Source organism: Geotrypetes seraphini, chromosome 9, assembly GCF_902459505.1.
Source record: "Geotrypetes seraphini chromosome 9, aGeoSer1.1, whole genome shotgun sequence".
In the NCBI taxonomy this organism is placed as follows: Eukaryota; Metazoa; Chordata; class Amphibia; order Gymnophiona; family Dermophiidae; genus Geotrypetes; species Geotrypetes seraphini.
Genome location: NC_047092.1, coordinates 110,671,718 through 110,684,560, shown reverse-complemented (window position 1 = coordinate 110,684,560; position 12,843 = coordinate 110,671,718). Strand labels below are relative to the sequence as shown.

The window sequence follows — 12,843 nt, the reverse complement described above, 5'->3', positions numbered from 1 at the left end:
TTGATGGCCTGCCATTCCTGAAGGAAGGCCGAGAGCCATCCCCCGATCCATGGGAGGGAGGGCGGGCACAGACCTGACATCAGAATTGCTTCTTGGCAGACACTGTTGTATGGCTGGCGCAAAGAACCTCCGAACCGTGGTCTGGTAAACTGGAACACTGGTCAACGGAGACCCCGAATAACGAAGGGAATGTCTGAAGGCATGACAATGAAACCGCCCTGAACCCCTCGAGACTCAAGGCCTGTTGACAGGCAAAGACTTGGGCCTGCGGTCCTGCATACTAGCCTTGAGGTCATCCAGACCCTTGCCAATCAGAAGTTGTCCCTGTAAGGGCAACTTGTTCAAAGTCGCCTTTGAGGATGAGTCACAGGACTACTGTCTGATCCACAGCATCGTACGTGCCGAAATGGAATAGGAAAAAGCTTAGTGAAGACTTTCAACATGTTATACAGAGCATCTGCCATATAATCCACCCTCGAGATCAGGAAATCCAGGTCTCTGAACAGAATATGTCAGGATCATGGCGGAGCTTAGAATGGAACGCCCTGGTCGAAGTGCATTTGGTAACATCTGCCATCAAGGAATCCATCTTAACGGAAGCAAAACGCTGGTTTAAAGCATTCGCCATAAGGTAGAGCCGAGATATGGCTATAGCACAGGTCCCCAACCCTGTCCTGGAGGACCACCAGGCCAATTGGGTTTTCAGGCTAGCCCTAATGAATATGCATGAGAGAGATTTGCATATAATGGAAGTAACAGGCATGCAAATCTGCTTCATGCATATTCATTAGTGCTAGCCTGAAAACCCAATTGGCCTGGTGGTCCTCCAGGACAGGGTTGGGGAACACTGCTCTAGCACATTTCAAGAGGCCTTAATTTGCTTTCAAACTGAAATGTATGAATCGCAACTATTTAACCATATCACAAATCTCTGAAACTAATTTGGTCCCTATCCATAGCATAAAAATGTTGTCAATGTATTTCCGCCATCTTTGTATTTTCCCAATGAAGGAAGAACATTTTATCTAATTATCTTCATATTTTATTATCTATAAATTTGCTAGTGAAGGGGCAAAAGTAGCCCCCATAGCTACTTCATTCAACTGTAAATAGAGTTGTCCATCAAACACAAAAGCAAGAGTTCATTTAATCAGATCAAATTTTTGGATGTAGAAATCACACAAAACACTGATGGATTTAGAACTGCCACTTTTTTTAACCAACAAACAGGAACACCTTTTTGGCTTGTACAAGCTGTCAGCCAAAACATCTGCTAAACGGCCTTCCTTTTTCACAAATGTTAAGATTGAGATGAAACTGTTCTGAAACAGGGGACTATATAGCACAATCTAAGGAATTAATGAAGAAATTAGAAACTAGAGCAAGGGTAGGGAACTCCAGTCCTCGAGAGCCGTATTCCAGTCAGGTTTTCAGGATTTCCCCAATGAATATGCATTGAAAGCAGAGCATGCAAATAGATCTCATGCATATTCATTGAGGAAATCCTGAAAACCCAACAGGAATATGGCTCTCGAGGACCGGAGTTCCCTACCCCTGAACTAGAGGATACCCTAAACACGTTATAAAGAAGGCTTACAGAAGAGCTAAATTTATTGCTAAAAACAAACAATTAAGATACTGGGAATCATTTTGAAACTTGCATTCTTAAATATGGAGTACACAGTTCCACAGTTCATCTATTTCTAAGATTATTAAAAACTAGTCTTTAAGCCCGTTACATTAATGGGTGCTAGAATAGATATGTGTGTCTGTCTGTTTTTCTTTCTTTCTCTCTCTCTCCTTGGCCGCTGTCTTTCTTTCTTTCTGTCTTTCTTTTTCCTCGGTTGTCCACCACCAACCCTTGCCTGCTCTCCCTGTCCAGCAGCAGCCCTTCTCCCTTCCTTTTACCTCCCCACTGTCCAGCAGCACCCCATCCCTGCTCCCCGTGTCCAGCATTAGCCCTTTTCCCTTCCTTTTACTTCCCCCCTGTCCAGCAGCACTCCTTCATTGCTCCCCTCTGTCCAGCAGCAGCCCTTCTCCTTTCCTTTTACCTCCCCACTGACCAGCAACACTCCTTCCCTGTTCCCCCTGTCCAGCATAAGCCCTTCTACCTTCATTTTACCTCCCCCTGTCCAGCAGCAACCTGTCACTGCTCCCCCTGTCTAGCAACAGCCCTTCTCCCTTCGTTTTACCTCCCCCCGTCCAGCAGCACTTCTTCCCTGCTCCCCCTGTCCAGCAGCAGCCCTTCTCCCTTCGTTTTATAGCCCCCCTGTCCAGCAACACCACTTCCCTGCTTCCTCATAGCTGCTCCCAAACTGCCGTTCCTACCCTCCCTCCATCCCGGCTTCCTGGTTTCTTCTGGCCCACCGGCACGAACCGCTGCCGCCGCTGCTATTCTTCATGCGCGTCTGCCCTCTTCTTCAAAACAGCCTGCTGAGGATGGCTAGCCGGCTGCAGCGAACCTCGCAGGCTGCTCTCCACCTCGGTAGCACGTTCCCTCTGACGCGATCCCATACGTCAGAGAAGGGGCGGGATCGCATCAAAGGGAACATGCTACTGAGGTGGAGAGCAGTCTGCGAGGTTCGCTACAGCTGGCCGGTGATCCTCAGCAGGCTGCTTTGAAGAGGAGGGCAAACGCAAATGAAGAGCAGCAGCAGCGGCAGCAGTTTGTGCTGGTGGGCCAGATTTTGACATGTCAAGACCTACAGTGAGTGAGGGCGGAATGAGGGAGTTGCCGGCGTGTTCTCCGTCTCCTTGTGTCCATGGTCGCCATTTCAAACTCCACATGCGCAGTAGAAGCCAGAAAACCACCATAGGCTCGTTCTACTGGTACGGAGCTACGGATTACGGACACAGGGATCATGAAGTTTGAAGTGCACATGCGCGCTTTGGGTTTTATTATAGTAGATAGATGGGAAGTTTTGCAAATACATCCTGCATTTCAAGATAAGGGGATACATATAGCTTTTTCAAGATCATACAGTCTTAAATATATTTGCCATGCAATGCTGCCTGAAAAAACACAAACACCTCCTACCATAGGCCATTTTTAAATGTGGGAACTGCAACACTTGCCAAATCACACTACAATCTAAATGTTTTTGCAATTCATTCAATGGTAAAGAATATGAGATCAGACATTTTAGTAATTGCAACACAGATTTTGTAGTGTATAAAATTTTATTCCCATGTAAACGTATTTATATGAGCATGACATCACGACTGTTTAAACTGAGAGTGAGCAAACATAAATCAAATGTAAAAAGGTGTACAATAAAGGAACTACCGTGTTTCCCCAAAAATAAGACAGTGTCATATTAATTTTAGGCCCAAAAAACAAACTAGGTCTTATTTTCGGGGTATGTACATGATCATCTCTCCCTTCTTCTCCTCCACCCCAATTCTTCCTCTTTCCTTTTTCTCCCCCACATGTGCATCTTTTCTCTCCTCCCTCCCATCTCTCGTATAGCAGGACCCTTGCCCAGCTTCTATCCTTTACTCCCTCTCATCCCTTGTGCAACATGACCCTTACCCAGCTTCTATCCTTCTCCCCCTCCCATCCCTCGTGCAGCAGGACCCTTGCCCAACATCCCTTCCCTCCCTCCCTCCCATCCCTTGTGCAGCAGGACCCTAACCCAGCTTCTATCCTTCCCTCCCATCCCTCATGCAGCAGAACCCTGGAGCACGCACCTCCCCTGAACACCTGCCTCCGCAGCCTTCCCTCCTTCCCATCCGAACACCGCCGACCATGAGTGAATCCTACATACCTCCATAAGCAGCGTCGGGCCAGCAGCACTCTAAACAGGCTGCTTCGGCCTTATCCGCCCCTTGAATTCACTCTGCCGCGTTACTAATGATGTCATCAGTAATACGGCAGAGTGAATTCATGGGCGGACAAGGCGGAAGCAGCCTGTTTAGAGTGCTGCCGGCCCAACGCTGCTTAGGGAGGTATGTACTAGGGCTTGCGCGCGGTCGGCAGGGTTTGGATGGGAGGGAAGGATGGGGGTTCGGCTGCACAGCAGGTGCTCGGGGTGGAGCGGTGTTCGCTCAAGGGTTCTGCTTCACAAGGGATGGGAGGGAGGGAAGGGGAACTGCCAGCAAATCCTTGGACTAGGGCTTATTTTTGGGGTAGGGCTTATATAACACAGTTAATTACCGTAACAGGTGTTATCCAGGGACAGCAGGCAGATATTCTCACATGTGGGTGACGTCATCCACGGAGCCCCAATGTGGACAGCCTAGCAAGGAGACTTGCTTGTAGAACTTTAGAAAGTTCGTGACTGCTGCACCACGCATACGCGAGTGCCTACCTGCCCAACCTAGGGTGCGTCTCCTCAGTTCAGATAGCTAGCTAATAAGCCAACCAGGGGAGGTGGGTGGGTGGGTTCTGAGAATATCTGCCTGATGTCCCTGAATAACACCTATTACGGTAAGTAACTGTGCTTTATCCCAGGACAAGCAGGACAATTCATTGGATCCAAGATGGCCGCATGCAGGAAGTGCTGAGGAACGCTCTTCAGAGTTTGACCGACTTCGAGAAAATTTTTGGGTAGTGAGTTCACTACCTACCTGAGATGCGAAGAGACGTGGCCGGAGCACCGCTGCTGCCTCGCGGCACACCGGAGGAATCTCTGCTGGAACTATAGACGAGCTGCTGAGGAGAATGCAAAGTGCCCCGTTAGCGTCAGAAGTTGGCGGGACCGCGGCGATTCTCCTTGGGCCAGATTCTACTCTCAGCCCAGGCGCAAGAGCACCGCCCTCACAGCCTCGGACCACAAGCTCTCCACGGAGTGGGGAGACCCCGCAGATCGGATTGTCTCCTCCTCTGGAGGCAAGTATTGTAACATTGGAGAGCCTGGGAGATGGGGCATTTCAGCAGGAAAGCCTCCCAGGTCTGGTATCTGTCTCGTCCCCTTCCCCCTGCTCTGGCATCTCTCTCTCCGCTCGTTTCCTCCTGTTCTTCCTTCTCAATTTATTTTCTGCCTCTATCTAAATTCTTTCTTATTATTCAGTCCTCAATTTCCCTCTTTCATTGTGTCTACCTATAGCTTTCCACCTCTTTCCCTCACCCCTTCTAGTGTCTAACTCTATCCTCTTCCCTCAATCCAGCATGTGCTCTTTTTTCTTTCTCCTCCCCACTTCCTTCCAGCATCTGCGCCCCCTCTTCCATTCAGCATCTGTCCCCCCCTCTCCCCCACACTTTCATTCAGCATCTTCCCTCCTCTCCCCCTCATTTCCATTCAGCGTCTGTCCCCCTCTCTCTACCTCTTCCATTCACTGTCCTCTCTGCCCTTTCCATCTAGTGTCTGACCCCTCTCTTTCATATGGCATCTTCCCTCTTTTTATGTCCCTTCAATAAACTGTCCTGTGCCCCTTCTCTCCTTTGTACATGATTCATTTTAGCTTCACCCCCCTCTCCATTTTTCTGTCTCCACCCTTCCCCTATGCTCTGGCATCTCTCTCTTCTCCTTTCCTTTCTTTCTTCCTTCCCACTCAACCCCAAGGCCTGGCATCTCTTTCCTTTCCTTCTCTTCTTTCTCTCCCTCCCCCTCCATTATCTGGCATTTTCTCTCCCTCCCTCCTTCCTTGTCCCTGGTCTGGCATCTGTCTCCTTCCCTTCCTTCCCCCTCATTGGTCTGATATCTCCTTTTCTTCCCCTCCCTCCCATGGTCTTGGCATCTCTTTCTTCTCCTCGTTCCCTTTCTCTCCCCACACCCACCCCCCTGGTAAGGTCAGCTTCCCACCCTCCCACTCCCTCGGTGCCCTCTCACTCATAAGCGAACTAAACCCATACCGCAGGGCTCTTAACATTGCATTGCACGCGAGAAAACTTCATTCATGGTATCAGGAAGAGGTAGGAATGAAAACCTAACAAAGTGTTTGTGAAAGCCACTGTGTATGTAAAAGTGAAGCAGCTTAAGAGGGAGAGAGAGAGATCCTCCTACCTGCAGTTATTGATTCCCCGATACAGTGCAAAGTATTGCCTGGGGAAAGCCCGAACAAATAAAAACACATTGAACTTGAAGCTCGTGTGAGGTGGCTGATCAAGATCAGCGCTACTTCATTCAGCCTCTCAACGTGATCACCCACCAGTTTTGTCGTTTTTTGTTTTTTTTTGAGGGGGTCGGGATGGATATTACTCTTTTCACCCCTTCCCTCAGTTCATAATTTCAAAGCCTCCCGATGGATAAAAAGAGCAGCTTATCTCCCTCCCACTCCCTCATGGTGCGCACAGTGTTAGAGTGAACTGAATCTTGGGGGGGGGGGGGGGGTGATCTAACACTGTGTGTGTTGTGAGGGAGTTGGAGGGAGGGAAGCTGATTACCTGGCAGTCGGGGACCCCCTGCCCTGTTTGCTCCCTTCTCCCCGACATCAATTCTGATGTCAGAGAGGAAGTTCTGGGCCAGCCAGGCAGGATTGGCTGGCTCAGAACTTCCTTTCCAACGTCAGAATTGATGTTGGGGAGGCTTCTGGGCCGGCACCTGTACCTTCCTTTTTTGCGGTTGTTGCTGTAGCAGGCAGATCCCCTGTCCCGTTGTCCCCACACACAGCTTCAGGACACCGTCTCTGAAAACATGACATTTTGGCGTCCTGAAGCTATGCGTGGGGACAATGGAACAGACGTATGGTCACCTTAAGCTAGGTTGATCTTTGCAAAAAGCAAATATGATCATGTTTCCACGCTTTTGTTAAAACTTCACTGGCTCCCATTAATCTCTAGGGTTTACTTTAAATGTGCCTGCCTAACATTTAAGATCTTGCATGGCACTCTTCCTCCTTTAATTATTCTATCCTGGAACTCTGTGAGACCTGATATTACCAAGCTTAAATTATCTTTCCCCTTGTTAAAAGGCATTACACTTCTCCCTCCGGATTCGCGGGGGATAGGGGCAGAGCCGGACCGCTAATGGCGAAAAAACCGCAAATATCCAGCTCTGACCCACCCCCGCCTCCCTCCCGGCCTTACCTGGTAGTCTAGCTGGCTTTCGGGGCAGGAGCGATCTTCCTACGCTCCTGCCCCGTACAGATCGCCATTAGAAAATGGCTGCTGTGAGTTCCCATCGTCTCTCGAGACAACGGGAACTCCCTACAGCTATTTCCTAATGGTGATCTGCACAGGGCAGGAGCGTAGGAAGATCGCTCCTGCCCCGAAAGCCCGCTAGACCACCAGGTAAGGCTGGGATGCCAGGGGGAAGACTTAAGGATGGGTATTTTTTTTCCCCCTCCCCAAAAAATTGCGAATATGTGAAATCGCGATTACTGAAACCGCAAATGGGGAAGGGGAAGTGTATCTATATCGGAAAATTAGGAAAATCTCTTTACTTTAAAAATTACTGAGCTTTGGAATAACTTTCCTGTCCAACTGTGTAACTTGGGCTCGTTCCAATCATTTTGAAAACATGTGAAAACGTGGCTATTTCAAAAATGTAAATTCCGCTGTTCTCTATATAGTCACTAATTCTTATTATATTTTCCTCTCTTCAAAACTCTTGCAAACCGTGCAGAACTCTATCCTTATAGAAAAGATGTGGCATATAAGCTTAAGGTTTAGTTTAAATGCTGCATCAGTCATTCAATTCCTATGAGTGTCGGAGCATTTCTCTTGCTGGCCCATGATAAGAAGCTCTATTGCGGTTTAGTAAAAGCCAGTGAAAGGTGTTTCTTTCTTCTTTTCTGAATGAATAATCTGTTGATAATTATCCTTTTTTGACAGTTGCTATCTTGACCATTGGTCTGACCCAGCAGCGGCAATTCTTATGTTCTTAATAAAATTATTACTTTCCCCTCCCCTCTAGCAGGAAGAGAAGAAAAATAATATTGAGTGAGTCAAGTCCTAACTGAAAATGCTTTGCAAATTTAAAACAAATGTTAACAACCAATAGTAATTTCCTATGCACTATTACTGATAGTTAATTCCCTAGTTTTCAAGTCCTCTGAATAAGTGAATTCCTTGGCACTAATTGTTTCCTTGGAGTTCTTAATTTCTTTCTCAGCTTTTGCTAATTATTTGCTTTATTCTTGATTTTTCTGAAGGAGTCACCAAATTTAAGAAGTCACAGGTTCTCATCAACCATATTCTCTAATATGAATTACTTTCAGAATTAAACCACAACAAAGAAATTGGGAGATAAACCAGTGCTTATTGCAGAAACACCTTAACTAATCAGTAAAGAGAGTCATATAAAAAAAAAAAAAAAAAAAATTACTACTATACTAAAATATCATGCTTTAATACCAATCCTTCTTTCCACGTGCTGTAGTATAAATATATGTTCCCTCCAATATTTCCCACCCCTGCATATCGCACGGTACCGGAGTCTTTGATATATAAAAGAGTTTAACCTAGAGATCCTCAAATCGCCAGCAATTTCAGCAAATCTCCCACTACAACTGGTGAGAAATTTCCTACAAAGCCATCGAGGTTCGTCCCAAATAAGAAAGCGCATTGGACTTTTGCTGGATTCAGACCCAGGAACAAACACGAACCCTCTCCACACCCCGTTTTCCACCCACAATGAGAAAGTCCAGATCAGAAAAATTATTTCTCCCCAATGAGGATGTACTGAAGCAGTAGCAATTGAACTCCTTTTGCAGCCAGCCAGGCGGGAGGGTCTGTGAAAGTAAATCCGAGACAGAAGAACACAGGCACTAAACAGATCTTTTAAAACTAAGGGAAGGCAAGCAGGCAGTATTTGTGTGTGTGTGTGTATATATATATATATATATATTTTTTTTTTTTACAGAATCACTGGCTGCATAATTGAAAGCGGGCACGTAAGAGCCCTCGGGGTTGGGAAGTTGCTCTATAATCCAAAAAGCCAGGGAATGGGACTGCTTTCCTGACTGGTCCAGGGCTTAGTAATCCTTTCCGCTACCCCGAGCTTACTTTTACCTGTGAAAGGAGATGGCCCCCTTCTTTCCCTTCCCCTGCCTGTTAGAGCAGTTGAACGCCGCACAGCAAATCACCATCTCCGGCCTAAACACCCTGCCTTCAGTTCCGGGACCGACCGTTTAACTGAGGCGAACGTAATTTATCAGAAAAAAAAAAAACCAAGACCAAAACAAAGATAGGGAGAGCAGCATTCGTGGCCGTACAACAAGATGGCGGTCCCAATTCGCCTCACAACTGCCTGAACAGCAATGCAGTTTCAACAAATAGTAGCTGCCAACTTTTCCTGTGGACGTAGTTTTCTCAAAAACTGCGAAGCACTGGAACAATAAGCAGTCATTTTACAGCTGGACATTTGGATTTTCAATACTGTGCTTTATATTTGTAATAGCTATATCGTAAAACTTTATTCTGTTTGATAAATTTGTCTTGTAGTCATCTTTAGATAGTGAAACATACAGTACTTCCATACAACTCTTGCTTTCTCTTGTTAATTACTACTTTTGGGGGGATTAGCTGAACAGTAGGATAACTTAAGAGTGCTTATATGTCAGGCATAATACGTACAACAAAATGGCACCACGTAGCTCACCACCGTGCTCATTTCCGTAATCACGCGCGTGAGCTGTATTTAGTGACCAGTAAACCCCGCCCATCAAGAAAGGACCACAGTGAAACTGCTTCCTGATTGGCTGTATTGAGCCTTGTTTCCACAGCAGCAGCTGGGTTATTGGGGTAGGTTGTACTTGTGTAGGTCTGTGGCAGCTTCCCTTTCGCTTGTGGTCTGTTTTCTTTGGATTAAGCGAGGAATGATGGACGCAGGTGAGCGTAGACACGAGCTGTATTTGGCCTAGAGACCTGCAAGGTTCTCACCTCGGTGGGTACCAGTGATTATGGGGTTGTACCTGCACTTTCCATTGCTGTGTGACATGAAGGAGGCTGTCAGGGCATGTCTGGCTGGGAGAATGGGCTATGGCTGCTTGCTTTTCTTGTTACAGTGTTTCTGTAAGTGCCTTGATTAGTGACTTGTTAAAAACAACACGATACATCTATTTATCTCTCACACATATATGTTTTAAATATTTTGTGGGTGCATTGTATACTTTCCTTTTGGTGTTAGTGGCTGTTCCCTCTAAAGTGAAGAATGAGACAGTATATAGAGACTTACTATGGTTGGTTCATGTGAGTCACTACTAGATTGTTTCCCTTTTTAGATAGTTTAACAAGATTTGATATACCATTCTAATTAATAAGTCAGAGTGGTTTACAATAATAAAATAAATAACAGAAAAGAATGCCATAACATTATAGGGCAGATTCACCGAAAGCAACAATTACTCTTATGCATTGTTTTCATTTTAGCTGACTGGCCTAATTTAAGCCAATAAGCATAATTAAGGTCCCCTTTTATCAAGCTGCGGTAGAATGTTTTAGCGCTCGCTGGCAAGGTAAATGCTCTGACGCTCATTCTATTCCTCAGCATCGGAGCATATACTGTGGATGTACATTTAATTTCTGGAAATTAGAGGCTTTAATTATTTAAAACTGAGATATATAGTAGCATTTAGATGTCTTGGGGCTGAAACTCAGACAGTCACAATGCTGACTGTTGATGTGTTTCTTATCATAGAAAGCGGAGATAATCAGTGCTGTGAGTTTATTGTTAATGTTTTGGGGTTTTTTTGGGGGGTGTATATTTATTGTAACCCACTGAGAACTTTGGATCAAGTGGGAAATAGATTGAATGAATGGGGTCTAAGGGGAAAATTCTGTATATGATGCCAGTTTCTGCAGCTGCCTAAGAAGCAGCTGAGAATTGCGTCTTCCCTAAGGGACAGACGCCCAAACCCACCTAATCTGCCCAATTCTCTAACCAGCACCCATGACACAGGTACCGGTTAGAGAATTGTACGTGATCCCTTCCCATCAGCTGATCACAGCAAGGGAATCCCCCCCATGCAAACTTAGCTAGCAGGAGGAATGCCCAATCCCTTCCGCCATCACCCCCGAACCCCCACCCACCACTGTCTGTGGCAGTAGGGATGCCCAATTGCTCCAGCTGCCACCCCCGAACCCCAACCTGACATTGTCTGTGGCAGGAGGGAGCTTCTATTCCTCCTGCCACCACCCCCAAACCCCCCTCAAAGGCCCCCTGCAGGAGGGATGCCTAATCCTTCTTGCCAAAAACCCAAAACAACCCCCCACCCGCAATAGGCAGGAGGGATGCCTCTCCCTCCTGCCAGTAGGCTCCCCCCTGAATGTATAACACCACCCCCCAGACTTGAATCCCCCAGCCCAGCACTCCAAAATCTACCCCGACCCCCCCCCAGTACCTTCTGTAGTTCGGCTGGCCAAAGGGATGCCTACTCCCTCCAACCGTCAGGCCTGCCCCTTCACAATGGTGGGCCTTCCCTTTCCCAGTGCATCCTCTCTTAGGAAGGGCCTTAAGCATCTGAGCCAACCAGAGTCTTAGGCCTCCTTCCCAGTGCTTTCAGGGGTGCACTGAGAGTGGTCTAAGACTCCGAATGGCCAGATGCCAAAGGCCACTCCCATGCCGGGGGCCTTTGAAGGGGATGCAGTGGGAGGGTTTGGGCATCCCTCCTGCGGACAGTGGCAGGTGGAAGTTCGGGGTGGCGTCGGGAGGGATTGGGCATCCTTCCTGCCACAGACAAGTGGCAGGTGGGGGGATTGGGCATCCATCCTGCTGTGGACAGTGTTGGGTGGGGGTTTGGGGGTGGTGGTGGGAGGGATTGGGCATCCCTACTGCCACGAACAGTGTCGGGTGGGGGTTCAGGGGTGGCAGCGGGAGGGATTGGGCATCCTTCCTGCTGCGGACAGTGTCATGGGGGTTCAAGAGTGGCGGCGAGAGGGAGTGGGCATCCCTCCAGCTGGACAACTTGCAGTGGTGTTCCCTGTTGTGGCCGCTCAGCTGATCGTGGCAGAGAAATTTCCTTGCTGCGATCAGCTGAGCAGCCGTGTCTGTTCAAAATGTAAGCTAGCATTTTAATGGCCTACATTTTGGGCATCTGCCGCAGCCCTAGGGAAATGCCTAGAGCCACTTAAACTTGCCCAAGGCCACTTCTGGACAAAACCACGCCCAGCCTTTGACGAGCTTAAGCACCCCTAGGTGCCTCCCTGCACCTGCGACAGATGCCTATAGTGTAGGCGGCCTGCCTTGGGTTTTTTTTTTAGATAACATGCGTCCCAATTGGCTGGTTAGACAGCGGTGTGACATCTACCGCTGCTTACAATCGGAACGCCGTTTGTAGAATTTGCTCCTAAGTGTCCATTGACTCAGGGCTCCTTTTACAAAGGTGCGCTGGGGCCTAACACGCGGAATAGCGCGCACTAAATTGCCACGTGCACTAGCTGCTACCGCCTCCTTTTGAGCAGGCGGTAGATTTTTGTCTAGCGCGTGCTAATCCGGTACGTGCGTTAAAATCACTAGCGCACCTTTGTAAAAAGAGCCCTCAGTCTTATCTTATCCTCATGTATAAAATGATTTGTACACAGCAGCATATGCCTAGTTTTAATGTGGAAAAATGGCCAGGGAAGGGGTGTTCTGGCAGAGGGTCCCACTAAATTCTTATTCTAGATGGAGAGGCACAGACACTGAGGCCCTGATTCTGAAAAGTGCCGTCCTGATTTTAGGCAGCTGTAGGCGTCCTACAGCTGTCTAATCAGCATCCATGCCTGGGTCAGATGTGCCAAAACAAAATATAACCTGGTGCATACAGTGTATGCTAGACTAGACCTTCCCAAAGTATGGGATGGGACCCCAAATGAGGTAGGAAAACCCAAGGGGTCATGACCTTGGTGGCCCTCCAAATGGGGGGGGAGGAATCGCCACTATAAAAATAATTAAGAGCTAAACATATAGGTGCCCATAATTATTGTTCACATTCGACTTGTGGTTCTGGGTCTGATAGAAGCTGATTGATACCTAGACAGCT

The 12,843-nt window shown here is 47.5% G+C and overlaps 2 protein-coding genes across 12 annotated transcripts in view; one reads left to right on the top strand and one right to left on the bottom strand.

The window, feature by feature from the left end:
• The window catches only part of THAP4 (THAP domain containing 4), a 468,751-nt gene extending 459,715 nt beyond the window's left edge, over nucleotides 1-9,036 (bottom strand). For both annotated transcript variants that reach the window (XM_033957644.1, XM_033957643.1), the window contains exon 1: nucleotides 8,894-9,036. In XM_033957644.1, the coding sequence (XP_033813535.1) occupies nucleotides 8,894-8,970 (77 nt within the window). In that variant the 5' untranslated portion in view covers nucleotides 8,971-9,036. The remainder of the gene's footprint in view (nucleotides 1-8,893) is intronic.
• Nucleotides 9,037-9,536: 500 nt separating this feature from the next.
• Nucleotides 9,537-12,843, top strand: part of ATG4B (autophagy related 4B cysteine peptidase) — a 669,563-nt gene continuing 666,256 nt past the window's right edge. For 4 of the 10 annotated variants that reach the window (XM_033957649.1, XM_033957646.1, XM_033957648.1 and 1 more), the window contains exon 1: nucleotides 9,786-9,895. In XM_033957649.1, coding sequence (XP_033813540.1) covers nucleotides 9,820-9,895 — 76 coding nt within the window. In that variant the 5' untranslated portion in view covers nucleotides 9,786-9,819. The other 6 variants (XM_033957650.1, XM_033957653.1, XM_033957654.1 and 3 more) reach the window with 4 other exon arrangements.